At 39.1% G+C, this 19,634-nt stretch overlaps 4 protein-coding genes across 9 annotated transcripts; 2 read left to right on the top strand and 2 right to left on the bottom strand.

Annotated features, from left to right (window-relative positions):
- Window positions 1-478: 478 nt before the first annotated feature.
- On the bottom strand, window positions 479-5,833 carry LOC122888846 (mannose-P-dolichol utilization defect 1 protein-like). The gene is made up of 7 exons (XM_044223781.1): window positions 5,464-5,833; window positions 5,142-5,207; window positions 4,282-4,414; window positions 3,483-3,568; window positions 2,298-2,413; window positions 2,040-2,150; window positions 479-1,927 (listed from the first exon to the last, which is right to left on the bottom strand). The coding sequence occupies exons 1-7, from the start codon at window positions 5,552-5,554 to the stop codon at window positions 1,805-1,807; spliced, it is 726 nt and encodes a 241-aa protein (XP_044079716.1). The 5' UTR covers window positions 5,555-5,833; the 3' UTR covers window positions 479-1,804.
- A 1,409-nt stretch (window positions 5,834-7,242) lies between these two features.
- On the top strand, window positions 7,243-9,477 carry LOC122888847 (transmembrane 4 L6 family member 1-like). Its single transcript, XM_044223782.1, has 5 exons — window positions 7,243-7,572; window positions 8,072-8,137; window positions 8,578-8,714; window positions 8,797-8,983; window positions 9,084-9,477. Exons 1-5 carry the CDS (start codon window positions 7,396-7,398, stop codon window positions 9,090-9,092), a joined length of 576 nt encoding a protein of 191 aa, XP_044079717.1. The 5' UTR covers window positions 7,243-7,395; the 3' UTR covers window positions 9,093-9,477.
- Window positions 9,478-10,457: 980 nt separating this feature from the next.
- Window positions 10,458-12,564, top strand: tm4sf21a (transmembrane 4 L six family member 21a). The gene is made up of 5 exons (XM_044223783.1): window positions 10,458-10,799; window positions 11,168-11,233; window positions 11,686-11,819; window positions 11,893-12,079; window positions 12,261-12,564. The coding sequence occupies exons 1-5, from the start codon at window positions 10,623-10,625 to the stop codon at window positions 12,267-12,269; spliced, it is 573 nt and encodes a 190-aa protein (XP_044079718.1). The 5' UTR covers window positions 10,458-10,622; the 3' UTR covers window positions 12,270-12,564.
- A 122-nt stretch (window positions 12,565-12,686) lies between these two features.
- Window positions 12,687-17,657, bottom strand: slc25a15b (solute carrier family 25 member 15b). 6 transcript variants are annotated; one of them, XR_006380785.1, is made up of 7 exons: window positions 17,308-17,657; window positions 16,210-16,304; window positions 15,596-15,854; window positions 15,348-15,485; window positions 14,546-14,834; window positions 14,107-14,265; window positions 12,687-13,952 (listed from the first exon to the last, which is right to left on the bottom strand). XR_006380785.1 is itself a non-coding variant. In XM_044223778.1 (7 exons), exons 2-7 carry the CDS (start codon window positions 16,262-16,264, stop codon window positions 13,831-13,833), a joined length of 909 nt encoding a protein of 302 aa, XP_044079713.1. In that variant the 5' UTR covers window positions 16,265-16,304; window positions 17,313-17,635; the 3' UTR covers window positions 12,687-13,830. The 6 variants fall into 6 exon arrangements, 5 of the variants coding, with proteins under 5 accessions (XP_044079713.1, XP_044079714.1, XP_044079711.1 ...); XM_044223778.1 differs by having other exon boundaries at window positions 14,659-14,834; window positions 17,313-17,635; XM_044223779.1 differs by having other exon boundaries at window positions 14,659-14,834; window positions 16,210-16,300; window positions 17,313-17,635.
- Window positions 17,658-19,634: the final 1,977 nt, after the last annotated feature.

Here is a 19,634-nt window from a genome sequence, read left to right as displayed (position 1 = left end):
CCTTTAGTACTATCTTGTACTATTTTAATATTGTAGGATGTTGACTTTTACAGCTGAGAAGTGGGTTGCTTGAGGTTCATTTCCTCACATTTACAAGAATTAAAGTAATCTCACCACTACATTCAACATTGACCACTTGATGAATTTCCCCACAAGCATGACTGAATTATTAGAGAACAGAAAGTGCAGCAGTCAGTTTTCACATTACTAATGCATTTATCATGTGACCACACATCATTTTTAAAGATTCTGTTTACCATTCAAGAATGATTTGAAAGGAGCTAACTATTTTGGTGACAGAGAAAGTAAAAAGTTGTTCTTAAATATGAAGGTTAAATAAATATATTTAACCAAGGCTAACAGTCTACAGCCATGCTAGCAGCTCTGTGAGGCTGTACTTGGGCACAGAGGTGCTTTGAGCTAAATGCTAACATCAGCATGCTAACATGCTCACAATGACAATGGAAACACACCGATGTTTAGCAGGTATAATTTTTACCATGTTCACCCCATTTGTTTAGCATGTTAGCATGCTAACATGCTAATTAACACTAAAAACACAAAGTGCAGCCGAGGCTGATGGGAATGTCATTAGTTTTGCATCCCGAGAGCCACCCATGCCTCTGGTGATTTTCTTTGTAATGTCACATTATGTCATGATCTGGGGCATGCCAAACTGGCAGTTATAACACTCAGTGCTGTGCTTAGGATAACTGACAGGGTCATTCAGAAAGTCAGCCATGTGAAAATATAAACATAACGTGATAACCGGAGTTGTAACATGACTCCCAGAGTGGAATATATTTTGTGTACACACAGTCCTGACGTAAAGGTGACTAACTCTATATGCTTTCACTTACAGATACCTGTATTCTCTGGCAACATTGTATTTTATTACTGAATGTTCAGAGACAATAATTCATAGTATCATTGAATTCAGTTCACAGTACAGTTCAACAGGTATGAAAGTAAGCAAATACATAAAATATGAATGTAAAACACAGCATGTTGAACAGTAAAAACCCATGAAAAGGGTGGTTTATTATAGCTGCTTAACAAACAAGGTTAATGTGTCATTGGTGCACATGTGCTGCCACAGTCACTTCAGTGTGTCTTGGCAGAGCTCCTGCAAATGTCTGTTGCAGAGCAACACTGGACATTTTGTTTATGGTGGCTGGCTTTACTTGGAGCTCAGAAGCCATTCCAAAGGAGTTCATGAAAAGGTTCTTCCCAAAATTGGTGCTTAGGAAGAAATCAAACATAAACAGGTTCCGGTATATTCCAAAAACCTACTCGTGGGTAAAAATCATCATCTTTGACATAATTTACTGGCGCTACCATAGTACTTTCATAAAGCTTTCCCTTAGTTGCCCTTATTGTGACTTCAAGGTTTATGGCGTTCAATCTCTGAACAGCAGAGCAGTGAAATTACTAACATTGATCTCTAAAAATCCCTTCCAGCACTCAAGCAAAACACTTAACTTCCAGGTGCTCCAGTGAGCTGCTCAGTAGCTGTTGCTACAACCTGTACCAGTACTGTGCAGCTCCCAGGTGTAAATGTTTGTGTAAACAGTAAAGCTGCTGTGACATGAATGCATCATCTGCAGGATGTTCCTTTAACCACAGAGGACGAACTAATCAGGGAAATTACCTGATCTGACAAAAGCTTGTGTGTTCGCTCGTGTCTGCTGCATGACTGCACTTCGTCCCCAGTTTAAAACCCTGTATGTGTATTAGAAATTACTCAGACTGGTGAAATTCTTGTGTAAATGTTTGAAGACTTGTTTTGCTCGTCCGCCATCATCTACTCACTCTTCTTTTTAGTGGTAGCGGTGCTGCTCGTGTAGCAGAGGACCTGGGCCAGGAGGACACAGCTGAGACAGGCTGACGGTAGGTGTGACAGAGTAGCAAATGAGCTTCCCGACTCCTACAAGACAAAGTTTGAGGCAATCTCAGTTAGTAAAGACAACAATGACAGATCGGAGTAGTGTAAAATATGTTTGTGCAGCTATGTTTGTGTGTAATTCCTGAATGTATACCTGGAGAGACACAAAGATGACACCCAGAGACCCTGCCCACGATAGTAACACAGACACAGTGGACAGCTGGCCTGTGTGGCCATTACAGTAGTTAGTTCCAGCCTGGAGACTCTGGAAACAACAAACCCAGCAAATAAATTCACTCTCCTCTGATACATTTGCACTGTGCATAATCACTTCACAGTTCACAGGTCTCATTAATCATAGAACAGCTCAGAAATTGAGCTGTACAGACAAGATAAGCCACTGAGTTGCTACCTTGCTTGCAATTAAAGCTGCAAAACTGGAGGCCTGCATCACTGAGACGACTGCTGCAGCTGCGTAGGAGCCCAGAAGGAACATCACACCACTGTAAGCCAAGAGGAACAGCATCCCTGCCACGAGAACATAAAAAGGATGATATAAGTTCGTAGAAACTTCATGCAAAAAAAAATGCCACTCTAGAAGCACTAAAACATTTGATAGCAAGAATTTTCATACTGATGGTCACTTACAAAATCAATAGTTATCTGACAAAGTTGAAATTGACTATTTAATTAATCATCTCAACCTATAAAATTAAAACAGCTCTCTATCAGTGTGTTTTAAGAGAAGTATTGAAATTGCATCCAACAAAAAGTCCATGTGAAACGTTTATGAGTCGAGTGGTAACACCACAAGATGGCGCTCCAGGAAAGCACTGACCAAAAATGAAACTGGAAGATTGTGTGAGTGACATACAGAAACACTGTCGTAAACTGATAAACTATTCTTCACATCCGGCATAAGACTGAATAAGAATGGGACCACACACAAGCTTTTCCTGTTTCAAGAACACTGAGTTGTCCACACATTTTTTTGTCAGTTACTCAAATATAATATGTTGACTGTTGAAAATAAGTGTTGCCAAAAAGCAATACTATCTGAACCTGTTATCTGAATCCACCCTCAACATATAAAACATCAAAGGAAGTTTTTTTCTGTTGGCAAGGGCTAGGCAAGTTTATTTGTATTTGTATAGCTCAGAGAGAAAAATACAATCTGATAAATACACAAAAATAATAATGAAACTTGATTTGAGTCAATTCCACATTCACTGTCGTGCTGCTGTTAATACTCCCTAGAGCACCAAATGTGTATTAATCCACCACTGAAAATACTCAACAAATGTGCTAATTACTCCTATTCGAGCAACGTTTGCTAAAAACTACAGTGCCCAACTGTTTTAGGAAAATACTGAGCCTTTATTTTTAAATAAAATAATATATTTGTGACCTGTAGAAATGAATGGGCTTGGAGCTGAGAGCCACAGACAGGGGGAGGGAAGTATTTAGAGACGGACTAACGCATTGTTGGTTTTGGACTTTTCATGGGATATGAAATATAGAACAATGCCAGACTTATCCTGAAAGTATACACATTTGGAATGTGAATTTGGAAAAATGTGCGGGTATGTGTGCTAACCTTTGAGTGTATCACTACGATAATGCAGGATGAGGAAGACAATCACTGCTGTCTGGGCCAACGTGAAGAGCCTCTCACCCCAGGCACTGTAGAGCAGTTAACACACATGTAAGGCACACATCTGTGACGATAGATACATGCTGTCAGCTGCAAAACAGAACAATATTCTCTACACAAACGATTCTCTGCAGAGTATGTACCTTAATGGACTCACAGTCTTTAAACTTGACAGAACTTGCATTTAAGTGTTTAGGCCACATCATTTATATATTTATTGACTGGATGTCACTAGTGTAGGCTACACCCAAGGGCTTGCGCAATCAGCGCACCTTCACAGCCAGTGAGTCACAAATTCATAATGTATGAGCAATCTGAGAAAAGTGGTAAAATGTGAGCTTTAAGCTTGAACATTAACATTGGTGTAGTTTCCAGCATCACACTCCTGGGATTTAAGAGTTCAGAAAACGGTCTATCAGACAAAAAGTATGTCAGCTGCTGCCCTGAGGACATGATGAGAGAAGTGGCAAGACATCTTCAAGATAATAGGTGGACGTATAAAACAGCTCAGCTAAAGCGAATTCATGATCACCCAAACTAAATGCTGGAAGAATTACAAAAACAGTGCTTAGACTGACACTTTGTTTACTCTAACTGTCTGTTTCTAAAATCGATATGTATTGGAAAGTTTGCAATATGATTATGAAACAAAACCTTCGACGCTAATGTCACGTAATGATCTGACAGTGAATCAGCATAGACAAAGAACTCTTTGACTTATTTATCATCGTCAAATACGTACAAAAGTGGGAAGTTGCTGGCCATGGCGTACACAACAGGACATGAGAAGGCATAAAGCTGCAGAAGAGCTGAGGCCAGACTCAGGCCCGCTGCACTTCCTCGCCACAGTATCTTTAACAGCTGAGGTAGCTGTGCTGCAGGGAGACGACAGACAAAGAGGTGAGGATGGTGCAGAGGAGGTGCAACATCACTGACTCTTAGGATTGAAGACAACCAACACGTAGTTAGTTTGGTGGTTGATTAGCAATCAGTAAAGAGTAAGACATTGCAGTTATTTACATGAAGAAATTGTTAGTTACCATGTAAGTCAATCTGCAGCTGAGCAGCTGGCTGAAACTCTAAAACCAGCTCTTATTTATAACTCGTCCAAAACACACTACATGGAAAAACAGCTTCTTAATATCCATATAAACTTGCTTCGTCTACTTCATTGTCCTGTTGCTAGTTCCATTTCTCATGAAGTGTGAAAATGTCTGTGCTTCTGCATAGATCACAAGTTGATACAGTATTTTTTATAATATCATCACTATGCTTGATGTTGCCATGGTTATTATCTACACTGTTACAGCAGTAAGTGTTGCACACTAGTTTACTGGAGCACTTACAGGTTCTCATGGGAATGTGGATCCTAATGTGATCATTGTGTGTTAGAGTGTAAAGAGACATTAGTGAAATAATATGAATGGGTTGTATGATATTTTTTCTCGGGGTCTGCTTAAATAAATCTCACCTGAGAGTATGAGGGGGAGGGGCAAACTGTTATTTAACCATCTTTGTTAGTTGTGTTTGTTAGTTATGCCCTGCTGTCGCTCTCACGTGATTACATCAGGTAATCAGGTTTGGGCTGAGGAGAAGTCTTACCCAGGAAAGTGTCCAGTAAGATCCAAAATCCGACAGTTCTGTTCAGTACAAACTTTAGGCAAGGCACTAGGACATACATGAAAAATATTTAAACAATCAGACAGCAGATGTTCAACGCGGCCATCGCCTAATGCTGGATAACAGGCAAAAATTCCAGCTCTAACACATACTATCACAGCTTTAGGTTACAATAAAAATGTTTACAACGTTGAACTAGTAGGAGAGGCGAACACACCACCCCCGCACATCTGGAGAGATTTAAGATGTTTCGCAACATTTCACCCATTTTACTTTTACGAAATGTAACAGCGCCGAGCCTCACCGTGCAAGTGAAAGTTGACGAGAAGCTTCTCGTAACATTTTTCTGGCATTAAATAGGTAACCAGGAACTGTTTGACGGGAGACATGGCCATCGTGGGATCAGCTGCAGCCAGGCGTACTCCTCAGTAACAGGGGGAGTGGTTCAAAGGTTCCCCAATATTTACCAGAGAGGACACAGAGCCCGGACAGCTCACTGTTACCTCTGAGGTAAACGTGGTCCGGAAGTCCACGGTTTCATAAAAAAATCATCTACCCTCTTTATTTTTTGTTGGAAAAATGTGTTTCCTTATGGATTTTGAATGGTAAATAGGCCTGCTATATTGATAGATTTGGGAAGAAGTTCACAGTGCTGATATTCAATAGGCTATATTTAAGACATGACCTACAATATAAAAATCTTTGAATAGTAATTTGTGTCTGTCAATTACCTTGTTAAGAATCATTTAAATTACATCTACTCCATCATTGAAGAATATATGAATATGCAAATATTTTTCATTTCATAACTTTAACTACTACAAGATGTTTCCCACTTAACTGAAAGGTGTATCCTCAGTCAGTGTCTGTGCACTGGAGGCTTTAAGCTTCCACATCTTCCACTTGTGTAAGTTGCATATTGGATCATGATTGGGTTTCAAATTTGTGATGTCACAAAATCCTGCTTGTAGGCACACTTTTTAAACTGAGATTTAAGGTGAGCGCAGAGAAACGTTCCCCCTTCAGCAGATGAATGTTTAAACAGCCTTCTAGTGTCAAACTCTGCACACACTCTGCACAGTGAAGATCAAACATCCAAGTGATGTAATAATAAGCAAAACACGTTTTCAGTGGAGGGGACATTAAATTTGACCATCACCATGCCTTACATAAAAAACTAACTAATTAATCTGTGTGTCTTTATATAGGACTTTTAAACTCATTATACATAAATAATAGACAATTTCCATCTTTTAAATAGCTTTAATCCCTAGTCATTGAAGTCACTGATTTTCTTCCAATGTGATGCATTCATTAATTGAAGGTCTGATAAAATGTAAATTTAGACACCTTTGTTAGACATCTCGGAGATATTCTGGAAATTTTTTTGTTTAAGGGTAATATTGGGGCAAAAACATGAGGGAGAGAGAATGTAGCTGCATTGAAGAGGTAAAACGTCTTCCATAACACCCACCGCCTTCACCTCCCGCACATCTGGAGAGATTTATCACAACAATTTTAACACTCCAAAACTTCACAATAACTGCTATTCCCTCACCATGCATGAAGTAAAGTTGACCAAAAACCCATAATAACATTTTCTGGCATTAAATAGGTAAGTGGTAACTCTTTTCCAGGAGAAACAGACACATATATAGAGGTCTAGCTTTATGGAATTATGATTATGATTATTGTCCAGTCCATAGTGCATGAATTCAGAAAAGGTGGGTGAAAATATACATTTAGACACCCACAGTCTAGAGTTATTGTATTGATTTTTCTCCCTACTTAAAGGGACAGTTCACCCCAAAATCAAAAATACAGTTTCATGTAGGAAAAACTACAAAACCTTAGTGCTAGTATGGGGTATTCTGAGGACTGAGCATGTGATTTAGTGGTTTGAATTTTGTATGCAAGTTCAGCATTTTGTGTTTAAAGGTAAGAGTATAGCAAGTCAGTTTGGCTCTTTGCAAGTTTTGGATTGCTGGATTAAAACTAAGCCAACAACTACAGTTTGCACAAAAAAATACTAAAGTAGATGTAAGTCTGTTATTAATGACCTAATTACACATCTACACCAGTTAACCATCATTAATAGTATTTAGCTGCCAATGCAAATGCATTTCTCTCTTTTGGTCAAGTTCAAGTGAGACTTCTCTGGAAACAGGAAGGACTTGAGCCAAAACCGAATGAGCGAGAGGTTTTACAGCAGTTAGTTAGTTTTCACTCTGGCAACATGTGTACTGGAAAATGTTCCCGTTGCATTGCTTTTACTCTGTACCCATTAGCATTCATATCCATCATCTGCAACATAGTGTTGTTCTTTCCTGGCTGGGACGCCAAGTACGCCAAAGATGGACACATTACTGAGGAGGTGAAATACATGGGGGGCCTCATTGGAGGGGGTTTAATGGTGAGTTGTCTTTTCTCTTGACTGTTACTGAAGGGTGTGACTCTGAAATAAAAGCTGCTGTAAACTTGTTTCTGAAATATAATGTGCAGCCTTGGGTAAAACTGAAAAATACTGGCTTTATACAGTATATTGTTTTTTTATATGCTTTGCAGTGGTCATCTCACCTGTTCTGGGTCCTAATTTTGTGCTTCAGTGGAAATATCTGTGATTCTCTCAATCTAGCAACACTTCAAATCAATTGCATTATTCATTAGTGTCATCACATACCACATGTCTGAATGTTTGATACTCTAATGATGCACCTTTCAACACGACTGAAGCAAACTCTCAAACTTTTAATGACAAGTTTGGCGCAGTGTGAAAAGGAATTCCTCAAAACCTGACTGAAGACTGACTGAACTGCTCAATTGTTTGTTAAACTTATGAACTATTTTGAACATGTTTTACACTGATGCTGCATCTGATTCCAAGTCAACTAATGTGTACTGTACCACCACAGCTGTTGATCCCAGCACTTTACATCAGCTTGACTGGAGAACAGGGCTGCTGTGGAAATCGCTGCGGGGTGAGTCACTCGGAAGTAAACATTTCAGGTGCTCAGTGAAAGATAAAGGAATATGTACCTTGAGTTAAGATTATTTTGTCTAACTATTATTTCCAAGGTCAACAAGAACGTTCCCACTCAACTAAATTCAAGTGTTTAATGGAGACCACTCAAGCTGAGAATTACTCAACAATAAAAAAAATTAAAAAAGACATATGCTGCATGGTGCTGCATCACCATTGCACAACGTTTAGGTCCTCTTGAGATAGATAAGATAATGCAGCACCATCAGTGCATTTCTCCTTTTCTTTCTTTCAAAAGGAACATTTATTTATAAGTTCAAGGCCTATGCAAAAGTCTCTTTAGAAGGTGTTTAAACAGACAAAAAAACTACTGATATAAATCCGAACATATTTAAACATCAAATTTTCTGATTTTTGCTTATCATTTAACCTCTGCAGATGTTATTATCCATTGTATTCGCTGCAATGGGTGTGGCTGGTGGCCTGTACAGCTTCAGTGTGGCAGTGCTTGGTTTGGGTCACGGGCCCCTCTGCAAAGATGGTAATGGAGAATGGAAAACTCCTTTTAAAAACAGGTGACGAACAGAAGTAACTGTCTGATGACATGTGTTAACATTGATAAGTTCTGGTTATTTATAAGCCTCTTCTTTTACATAGTAATTCATCCTACCTGACTAACTATGATTGGTGGGGAGACTGCACAGAGCCTAAAAACGTGGTGCAGTTCAACATTAGATTGTTCATCACTCTGATGGCAGCCAGCTGCCTGCAGGTGTTGCTCTGTGCCATTCAGATGATCAACGGCCTCTTTGGCTGCCTGTGTGGAACCTGCAGCAACAAAGAGGTAGTGAAGTAACACAGAGGTTAGTTTTCCATGTTGTGTCATTTGAGATTATCTTAACTTCAGCCCCTCTCTCTTTTTTGTTTGTTTTTTTAATTTACAGGAACCATAAATTCCTCATACCACATCTGAAGAGCTGACTAGCACCCCCTGCTGGAAGGCTGAGAGAAGTGTTCCTGGCTGAAGGAGCATAAAACATTCACTTTGAAATTGTTGCAGTCTCTGACAACAGATTTTCAAATGTTTCTGTGTATCCCATTGCAATGTATTAGGGTATGTAGTGAAAAGAGCACAGTATTAGAAATAACTCATGCTAATTGTATGCTAAATTTTTAATAAATTGGTTTAAAATATAAGATGCTGATCCACTGCTACAGCTCTTTGTTGTGTTTTATCACATGTAGCATTTTACAATAATATTAACCTTTTGGCTTATTGTACTTTTCAGACAAAATAATAAAGCGCTGGTTGCCTTCAATAAATGTCACTTAATACTGTTTCAGCATTTATATCTATGTTTCAGTGTTATCTCAGACTGTTGGACATATAAACTTACTGTTGGGTAGCTGTGTGTGTGTGTGTGTGTGAGAGAGAGAGTGAGAGAGAGAGAGAGAGAGAGAGAGAGAGAGAGAGAGAGAGAGAGAGAGAGAGAGAGAGAGAGAGAGAGTTTTCCAAATGAAATCATTCACTGAGTTGTTTGCATTTGTGTTTCCTCTTCTAAATATCGTATTATTCGTATCACAGCAACACAGTGAATGAGACCCTGAGCTACACATGGAATGAAAACAGGGCATAAATAACAGAAAGACACAAAGCTATTCTTGATGTGAGGAAGGAAGCAGCAGCAGCATATTTACAACCTTTATCACTGACGAGGGAAACTGCCTCGCACAAACGTTGCTCGGAGACAACACATGTTGTGGAAAGTATGACCTCTTCCTGTTTTGTGGGTTTTTTATTTTATTTTTTTATTTAAATTAATAATAAAATGTGGAAACAACTGCAGTCATCAACTCACTAGAGACAATAAAAACGTAGCCTGTCCGATCAGTGTTTAACCACCCACAACGCTGTGCAGTCAAGGTTGTTCCTGCTCTGCCAAACGTGCTGCCGCAGGTCTAAAGTCCGACCTGCTAAAATCCTTGATTCACTGGAATACTGTATGCAATAGGTGGCGTTACAACAGGTCTCTCACAGAAAGCCTCTGCTTCCTCAACGGCCCCCACCAAGGCAATCTGGTAACAGGCCTGATCACTAAACTAAACATAAATATGTAATAGTGATGTGACCATTAACCACACATCTGACCGAGACGACCTGAATGCAGTCACATCTTTAACCAAAAAATGTTAAAAACATTTAACAAAACAAGCGTTGCCTCTCAAAAGGTTCCATGGCATGAGTCATATATTCTGCGGCCTATCCCAGGCTCTGTTTGTCCACGTTATCTGCTTGTCATTACACTTCCCACACCCTAAAATCGCTCACAGTAGGCTATTTAGTTTCTGCCCCCGGTGCAAATACAGGACTTTCGTTGAATCCGATTTAAGCAGAAGTTCGGTCTGAAAACGGGCGGCATTTGAGCTCAAAATCACGGAACAAGGAGTTTTTACAGCAGTTAGTTAGTTTTCACTCTGGCAACATGTGTACTGGAAAATGTTCCCGTTGCATTGCTGTTACTCTGTACCCATTAGCATTCATATCCATCATCTGCAACATAGTGTTGTTTTTTCCTGACGGGGACGTCAAGTACGCCAAAGATGGACACATTACTGAGGAGGTGAAATACATGGGGGGCCTCATTGGAGGGGGTTTAATGGTGAGTTGTCTTTTCTCTTGACTGTTACTGAAGGGTGAGACTCTGGACTACAAGCTGCTGTAAATCCCTGTCTGAAATATTATGCGCAGCCACAGGGGGGAAAAAATGTTAGTTGGATTTGTAAAGCTAAGACTAAAAAATACTGGCTTTACACTGTAATAGTGGATTTTAAAGTCACATTCTGACTGAAGCAAAGTGTCAAACTTCTGAGTTTAATGCAGTTTGAAGAGGTATTCCTCCCAACTCACTAAATACTGACTAACAAATTCTAGGAGCTTTGAGTTATCAAGATTAAGTGAAAATGCTGAATTGTTTTGACTACATTGAATTCAATATGAACTGCTGTCAACTGATCTGTCCTGCCACAGGTGTTGCTCCCAGCATTTTACATCAACTTGACTGGAAAACAGGGGTGCTGTGGTAATCGCTGTGGGGTGAGTCAGTCAGAACTACAATTATTAATTATTAATAAATAAAATTATCACATGGCTTCTTAAAACAACATCGAGATTAGAAATGTATTCCTGTTAATGGGTTTGTCTTCAGGTTGTTAAGAAGTCATGATAACATTGTCTGATGTGTAGGTGCAGTATTACAGCTGTACAGTAAATAAAGCGTGAACCTGAAAGTAGAAAATGTTACCAAAAGGTTGGGGGAAACAAAACATGGACAGAATAAATGTGAGGAATGTGAGAGGTTAAACAAATGTCAGCACACAACTGAAAGCCTGTTCCTCCTTAAACTCATAAATACCTCATTTATCATTAGCACGAAAAAAAATCTTGGAGGAGGAGGGTTAGCATGGGAAGAATTCAGCATGAATATACAATGTCTTAAAATGCCACAGAAATGTTTCTGACCTCTGCTTATCATTTAACCTCTGCAGATGTTCCTATCAATTGCATTCGCTGCAGTGGGTGTGGCTGGTGCCCTGTACAGTTTCATTGTGGCAGTGCTCGGGTTGCAGAACGGGCCCCTCTGCAAAGTTCTTCTGATTTGGAAAACACCTTTTAAAAACAGGTGAGTAACTTTCTAACGATGGTTGTTAAGTTTCTAAAGTCCTGATCATTTATGAACCTCCTCTTCTGCATAGTGATCACAGCTACCTGACTGACGACACATGGTGGGGGACATGCACAGAGCCTAAGAACATTGTGCAGTTCAATATCGGATTGTTTGGCACTCTGCTGGTCACAAGCTCTCTGCAGCTGGTTCTCTGTGCCATTCAGATGATCAATGGGCTCTTTGGCTGCCTGTGTGGAACCTGCACCAACAAAGGGGTAAGCTGAACCTGAGACTGAGTCTTATAAAGAATGGGCAGAAATGAAAATACTGTCTGTTTTCCGTGTTTTGGGGGATTTGTTAATTCAGACACTTCTCAGACAAAGTGTGTAATTTAAGAGAATCTTCATTTAATCTTTCCTTCGCTGGTTTTTGGTGGGTTTTTGTTTTAATTTACAGCCGCTGTGAGTTCCTGACAGCTGACTGGCGCTACCTGCTGGAAGACTGACAGTAGTGTTCCTTGCTGCATCTGCATAAAATATTCTCTTTTAACTTGTTGTTGTCTCTATGTGACAACAGATTTTTATACTTATGTGTATTTCATGATACTTAATACTTTTAATAAAACACAGAAATCTGAAAGCTTTGCAGTGTATTAAGGTATGCTGCGGAAATGACACTGTATTAGAAATAATTCATGCTAATTATATGATTCATTTAAAATACATTGTTTTTAAATATAAGCTGCTGATCCACTGCTACAGCTCTGTGTTGTGTTACATTATATTTGGCATTTCACAATAACATCAACCTTTTGGTTTATTGCACTTTCCAGTTTAAATAATTGCCTTCAAGAGATGTAGTAAAATAAAATACAGGACAAAGTTATTCTTCAATGACACCTTTAATGTAGGTTGTATTACTACAGTGAATATCAGGATTGATATCTATACAAACATTTCAGTTTCATCGCAAATTGTTAGCATTCTAAAACGCCTACATTTCTCAATGAACTTTAAAGGAATATGACTGAGATTTCTGAATTGCCAACTACTAAGCACTGGAAAAAAACTGCATGTGGAATCCAGCGTGCAAATGGCACATTGGATGAGGCAGTTGATATTTTCTGTCATTGACTTTTAAAATAAAGGTTACACAACAAAAAAGGCTAAATGTAGTGATATCAGTAACAGCTGATTGAAAATAAGACGGTGTAGTCCCTCATCCGTCCAGGAGTGTTCTATCATAGAAAAGGTTTCAGTCCAGATGACTACGACTGAAACCTTTTCTATGATAGCTGATTGAAAAGTAAAGCTGCACAGTGTAAAAAGTGCGCAAATGTTTTAGCATATTTTTTTGTCACGTCTAAACAAACCAAGATCCAAAACTAAGGCGCATTCTTAGCTGAGAATGATTCCATTATTGAAATAAAAAACAAATCATCAGAACACATTTTAGGCAACTTAAAAGAAGTAGTATATGCCACTTTATATTTTTAAATAAAATCTTAATGCAATTAGCTTAATTAAGGTTTTTAGATTCAAAAATAACCTCACAACCTAACAGCATGATTCTCTTACCTGCATAGAAAGCAAGTAAAGAATTATTTTAAATGTCTGGGCGGAGAAAAATATTTCTGTGCGGATACCAGTCTGTTGAGGTAGACATAAAATAATCAACTGAAGTGTTGACGATTCCTCTTAAAGAGGCTGGTTGAGGTTGCTCAATACTTTGCTACACATACACATTTTTCTCATATACACATGTATGTTGTTTGTTGGTTGAGCGTTAAAAGCAATACTTAAATATCCAAAATAAATTATTAGAATTTAAACACTATGTCAACACTATGCCAGATGTGTGAGAGATGTTGGGTAGTTTTTGGGTAAGTTTAACGGAACCAGGAAATGGCAAAAACCACATCCCATATATTGTAAGATTTGAATCTTTAACTAGAGTTTTGATGATGTTATATAGGTATAATACTTCACTTCCAGTTCGCCGCTCTGTCATTAGTGTTGCTCGTATTCTAGCTGTCAAACTGCTTCATCATGAGCTTCCGGCTGGCCTCATAACCCAGGAACAGTGCTCCGTTAGCAGGGAAGGTGCGGACCATGGTGGGGGTAAGACCAGAGTAGAGCGCCCTCACGCCTAAACAAAAGAAACAGCAAATATTACACTCTGATTGATAATGCAAACGAGTCTTGATTCTTTTTCACCCTGAACGCTTTCTGTAAGTCTGAACACAAAACATCCCTGCTAGGATGAGAAAACCAAGCAGACATCAAACCCGACGTCTACATACCCTCAGTACGAGCAATGGTCATGAAGGTTTTGAAAAACCCTCCCTGTTTGCCCGTCATAGACATGACCTGGATTCGAGACTTGACACAGTCCATAGGATAGACCACCAGCCATAGGCACGCCCCCCCGAAACCACCGCTGAACATGATTGGAGCCACACCTTCAACATACACAGTCACACCCGTTAGACACAAACACAATCATACTGCACATTAGATGCGTGGGAGGTGAAAGCAAATGCATATGAATGAAGAGGAAAAATACTTTAGATGGGTAATAAATCTTCATTCATAACTGCTAAGCCATATTTCAGAGTTAAATTCCAACGTTAAAGAATCATTAGTAAGTAATTGTAGTAATATAGATTCTAAAAGAAAAATTCCAATATACATTATATCATCAATTTGTGAGCACATTTGTGATAAACTGTTCTAACTTACATTGCTAATATTACTGTGAGCTGACATCAAAATCTGACGTTTGAAGTTGCTGTTCAACAGGGGGGAAATATTTTGCGCTCTGTGGTGGTGCAGGCAGAACATTTTGCCAGTACCTATGTGGTCTTTGTCACATTTCATGTAGTCTGCAAAGGCAGTGCGGCAGAGCTCATAGGCACCGAAGAAGCAAAAGTAACCAGGGACCTCTCTGGCTATGGTGGTGGTCAGGCCCTGGAAGAAGCCCTGCGGTCCCTCATTCCTCATAATGGATTTCACCACCGACCACACTGTGCTTCAGACAGAGCAGAGGGATGTATGGCTCGGTCAATGCACACACACTACAATAGTATATGCAGATTAATATGTCCCCAATATGTACCCAATTACTCAATTATTCAAATTATACTGAAATATTTAGAAATAATTAAAATTGCATTTGTTTCCTGGTTGGTAAAATATCCAGATAAGAAAAGAGCAATGTAAAAAAAAAAGAAGATCAATAGAAAATAAGTAATCTACAATATGTGACAAAAAACATGACTTAGTTCTTTGAATGTCTATCTTTTGGAGTTTTAGTTCTTAAATATTAAGTTACAGTATGTATATATTTTATTTAAACCATATTCAATCTGAGTTTGCATTCTGGTAGTTTAGCTCTATTCATTTATTGTTTTTCTACATATAAACCAAGTCATATTTTTTTTTTTGCAAAATCGAATATCCTTGATATTAGCCAATACACAATCATAAAAGTAATGAGCGATAGGATATTATCCAGAAATGTGTGACTATTTAAAACACTTACTTCTGGCTCTTAGCAATCTTGCCTGATACCTCCATTTCATACATGGCTTGCAGCCGACACTTGACGAGCTCAGTGGGGCAGAGTACTAGCGAGGAGAAGATGGATGCTACAGAGCCAGCGCAGGCTTTCTGCATGTCACTAACACACAGGGAAGGACAAACACAAGACAGTTAGAGATCTTACAAGTGTTCTCAGGGTAAAGTTGGCGAAGGTTAATAATAAGGACAGCCTGGTTAACATCCTTCTACCTCAGCACAGCTTCACTGTGCAGTCCAGCCGTGAAGCGGATGACCTGCTGGCAGAAGCCGTAGCTCATGAAGAGCACAGAGTTCTCGGCGATGTTGGCCATCAGTGCCGGCGTGGTGCCCTGGTAGAGACCGCGCAGGCCCACTTGTTTGTAGGTGGACACGACGCAGTGGATGAAACCCCGGTACATCGTGGGAAAGGTCTGCATCTTGACCTTTGCTGTGTCCAGAGGCTGCCCACTAAAGACACATGCAGCTCCCCCTTGGAGGAAGAGAAAACTGTCAACAGAAGCGATGCAAGAAAAAGTATGGCTGTTATAGAAACTACAGGAAAATCAAAGTTTGGGCACAACATATGTGCTGTGAAGAGAGATGAGAATCAGAGAGGGCTTCATTCCATGAGCGGTATAAACAGTCAATGGAAACACAGAGAGAAATGAGCCGGAAAAATCAATATCTATGTACTAATATCTCCTGCTACGCCTGACATATCTAGTGAGTCGTTTGAAATAATCACGCTGCTTTTTTTGCTGTTTTTTAGAGATTAAATATTGCTCACGGTGTACTCTGTAATACTGTTTGTTTGCTGATTTTGGGAGACAAAGCACTGCAGTTACCTATGGCTCCTGCAGAGAGGTCAATGATGGCCTGGACCATCGGGTGTGGGGCCATGGTGTTCAAGAAGATGTCAAAAGAGGTTTCTCACAGCTACCTGGTAAAAAAAAAAAATGCAGTAAATGACACTTTACCTCCACTCACAACATACATTGCTACATCTTATTAGAGCACTTTAATTACTATAAACATACACAGAATATAATCAGTTTTTCTTCAAATACTCCCCTGAGACAGTGAATATGTGTGCATTACACCAGAAGGCTCAGGGCGCAGGACAGGTAGCAGCTGCAATAAAACCTGCTCTCATTTATGGCAATAGTAATTATTTACAGTAAGCTAAAAACGGGTTTGTATGGAAACAGAATAACTGTCACATACAACAAAATGTAAGGGCAGAAGTTCACTACAACCATTAGATGGTACAAATGACAATTTTGCATCAACAGAAACTAGACAACTGTGGAGTGAACGAAGAAGAAACGCATAATTTTCATTTTTATTTGCAATGGATTTTTTTTTTATCTAAAAACAATCTAGGTTTAACTGTGTCCTCTCAGCCTTTTGAAGTGGTAAAAATGACAAATGACAATGCTCTCCAGTCTAAAAACTCTCGTATTTATTATCATGTCAATTCGGATTACTTTTACTAATACTAAACTGAAATAGCAGCATTTCTACTTCCAGGGACATTGTATTGCTCCTTCCACTGCTGATGCAATGTAGCTAGCTTCTCTGTTACTATCGGGACAGGCCTTTCTCCACAAGGTTACCACCAGAGGGGGACAAAATGATATTCTTTGTACAGAAATTAAACATCTTTTAAACATCAAATCGGCCAAAGGACACGTGTAAGCTTTCACCGTCGTTTAGAGACAAAAACTGAGAGTAAAATGTCAAACAACGTTTCCCTTTGACAGGTAACTTAAGCTACGTCGCTAAGATGAGTAGCAACAGCATCCAATCACAATACTCGTAAGTTAACGTCAACGTTAGCCGAAAACCAGAGGAAAGCTACTGTTTTCCATACAGCCAATGTTAGCTTTGTAAGTATAAAAGCTAAAGAGATAAATAGATAGTAATAATATTAAAATACAAACCTTACAGGAGAGCGACGAGCTCAACTCGGGGCATCAAAGTGTCGCTGCTGGTGAGGTAACGTTAACGTTAGAGTCTGTAAGTTCACTGTTATGTTAAACATATTATATGTCAAACTGCTGTCCGAAGCTAACATCGTCCACGGGGGACTACACGCTAACTTACACCACCAAATCAAACATCTAAAGTGTGTCGTAATGTTATCTCATTTGCAACATCTACTCGCTGTAGTCAATGAATGGCTCGATTCGGGCATCAGTGAAGCTAGAGGTTGCTTATGATACCAGAGATGAGGAAATAAAGTGAGCGCTCACTCTGCTCAAAATTGCGGGTATCGAAACCGCCTACGAATTATTTTCTGCTCTGAATGTACATTTCTAAAATCGTGTACTTTCCCTATTTTATGTCGATTACATAATATTGTAGTATCTGTCACATAAAATGTAAGATACAGTTGCAATGTTCTTTATATACGGTCTATGGTTCTGATACAATAATAGATATAGACCATTTATTGTATATAAAAATGTATTAGTCTATGATCATAGACATTGAGTGAGCATCTCATTTTAAGATCTATGAGGCGGCACGATCGTTAAAGCTTCCGGTTTACATTCTTTTTTGTTTTTCAAAATAAACTCTCCTCAGACTGTAGAGTGGCACAGCACCCCCTGCTGGGTTTTTTGTTTTTGTTTTGAAAAATTCCAGTTATTCAAGAAACCTTTTTTTAACCTCCCACCCTAGGACGTTAAGTTGTAAGTCATGTATGTTGGTTTAACTTTAGCGGCTTTTCAACATGCCTGCTACACCAGTCTTTAACAGTCCAATCTTTGGTATGATATATTTGGATGAGCTGCAGATTCACATGTAGGTTAAAAAGTTTTCGCTCAAAATAACAATAGTTATTTAGAGCATTGTGTGTCTCTGTTCTGCCTTGTTTAGCAACAGTCAGACCTGTAAACAAAACCCCCATTTTGGTTAATTCAGACTTCCAACAGGAACATGTAGATGAGTGAAGTATCGTACTTCACTCCCAAAACATCTAGTTTAGTGTCCACCTGATTCTAAATATACACGACATCCCTGTCGTTTTAAAGGAATGAAATGAAAGAACATATTTCTAGATCAGGACAAACAACAGCAGACAGAATTAATTTTATAAAGCATCTTTGCTACATGATGTGTGATTAAGCCCTGAGGATCCCTCCATGTTTGTTCTTCACCTTCTTTCAGATCAGCCTGTCCCAACTCATAAGCACTGACTAAAGGTTAGATGTGATGCAGTTTTTCTTTTACAACAAGGCTAAAAGATCACACCAAGCTGTTTTATAGTTTCAAAAACGTGACAGAAGCACTTCTGAAATATTTTGCCAACAAGTACACCAGACATTATCCAAACATCTCATTTGTATAAATAGAAGACCTTCTCAGAATGTGCTGTTCTCGATCAGAGCCGCCTCAGGAGTTCTGCGCTCTCAACTTCATACACAGCTTTGTGCATAATTGCCTTACCTATTATTAGGGGTGTCTGAAAGTACTTTCCATTCCCTTCCTCCTGCAAAACAGCACAGAACCTCCATTAAACTCACGCCTGCATGTGCTCAGTCAGTCACAGTGGCCCCTCTGCATAAGACCAAAGTGATGCATTTGTAATAATGCACAATGATGCATTTGCCCTCTTTGTCTTTTACTAAACAAAGAAATGTAACACAGTGTGGAATGTTTTGCACATGTTGCCAAATTATAATGGATAGCTGTTTAGTAAATAAGACAGATAACCCTTTAAAGGATCACTAAAGTTATGGTAATACAGGCAGTGTCCATGGCATGGGGCTCCTCCAGCTAGAAAGGGTTCCTCTCTGCAGATTGTAAAACAACATAGGCTATAGTTTTTTTTTATATTTTAACAATTCTTGAACAAAATACTGTACGCCAGTGCACTACAATTTTGATGACTTGATGATTCTCATTCAGATCTGATCTCCTACTGTGAACATTATAGCTGAAGTTAACAATTGTTAACAACTGTGGTGGTTTTGTTCTGTGTTGGCTAACATCCTGTTTGCTCTTGTCTTTTGCATAAAGTACTTGTATGCTAACACACACTTAGTTTACCTGCTGTATACTGAGAATATTGTGGGTTTTACTTGTACTGTAAACACACATAAACCCCCACCACCCCGATTTACCCTGATTACAGGTTAAATAGTTTTGCTAACAAGAAAAACATGTTTGTAAAATAAGAGTTATTTTCTGCTTACAGTACGTTCCTCTCATGGTGTTAACCTTTGTCTTTCTCTTCTCAAACTGCAACAGTTCTTCAGAATCA

This window comes from Siniperca chuatsi, linkage group LG14 (assembly GCF_020085105.1).
Source record: "Siniperca chuatsi isolate FFG_IHB_CAS linkage group LG14, ASM2008510v1, whole genome shotgun sequence".
Taxonomy (NCBI): Eukaryota; Metazoa; Chordata; class Actinopteri; order Centrarchiformes; family Sinipercidae; genus Siniperca; species Siniperca chuatsi.
Note: the sequence above shows the minus strand (reverse complement) of the source record. Positions and strands in the feature narration are given on the sequence as shown.

Coding starts and splice junctions, on each gene's coding strand:
- tm4sf21a (XM_044223783.1), top strand. CDS start 10,623: ATGTGTACTGGAAAATGTTCCCGTTGCATTGCTGTTACTCTGTACCCA. Junction 10,800..11,167: donor TCATTGGAGGGGGTTTAATG/GTGAGTTGTCTT, acceptor GTCCTGCCACAG/GTGTTGCTCCCAGCATTTTA. Junction 11,234..11,685: donor GCTGTGGTAATCGCTGTGGG/GTGAGTCAGTCA, acceptor TAACCTCTGCAG/ATGTTCCTATCAATTGCATT.
- LOC122888846 (XM_044223781.1), bottom strand. CDS start 5,554: ATGGCCATGTCTCCCGTCAAACAGTTCCTGGTTACCTATTTAATGCCA. Junction 4,415..5,141: donor CTTACTGGACACTTTCCTGG/GTAAGACTTCTC, acceptor GTCTCCCTGCAG/CACAGCTACCTCAGCTGTTA. Junction 2,414..3,482: donor TCGTAGTGATACACTCAAAG/GTTAGCACACAT, acceptor TTCTCGTGGCAG/GGATGCTGTTCCTCTTGGCT.
- LOC122888847 (XM_044223782.1), top strand. CDS start 7,396: ATGTGTACTGGAAAATGTTCCCGTTGCATTGCTTTTACTCTGTACCCA. Junction 7,573..8,071: donor TCATTGGAGGGGGTTTAATG/GTGAGTTGTCTT, acceptor GTACCACCACAG/CTGTTGATCCCAGCACTTTA. Junction 8,715..8,796: donor AAAACTCCTTTTAAAAACAG/GTGACGAACAGA, acceptor TCTTTTACATAG/TAATTCATCCTACCTGACTA.
- slc25a15b (XM_044223778.1), bottom strand. CDS start 16,264: ATGGCCCCACACCCGATGGTCCAGGCCATCATTGACCTCTCTGCAGGA. Junction 15,855..16,209: donor CCTCTCTGCAGGAGCCATAG/GTAACTGCAGTG, acceptor TCTTCCTCCAAG/GGGGAGCTGCATGTGTCTTT. Junction 15,486..15,595: donor CACAGTGAAGCTGTGCTGAG/GTAGAAGGATGT, acceptor CCTGTGTGTTAG/TGACATGCAGAAAGCCTGCG.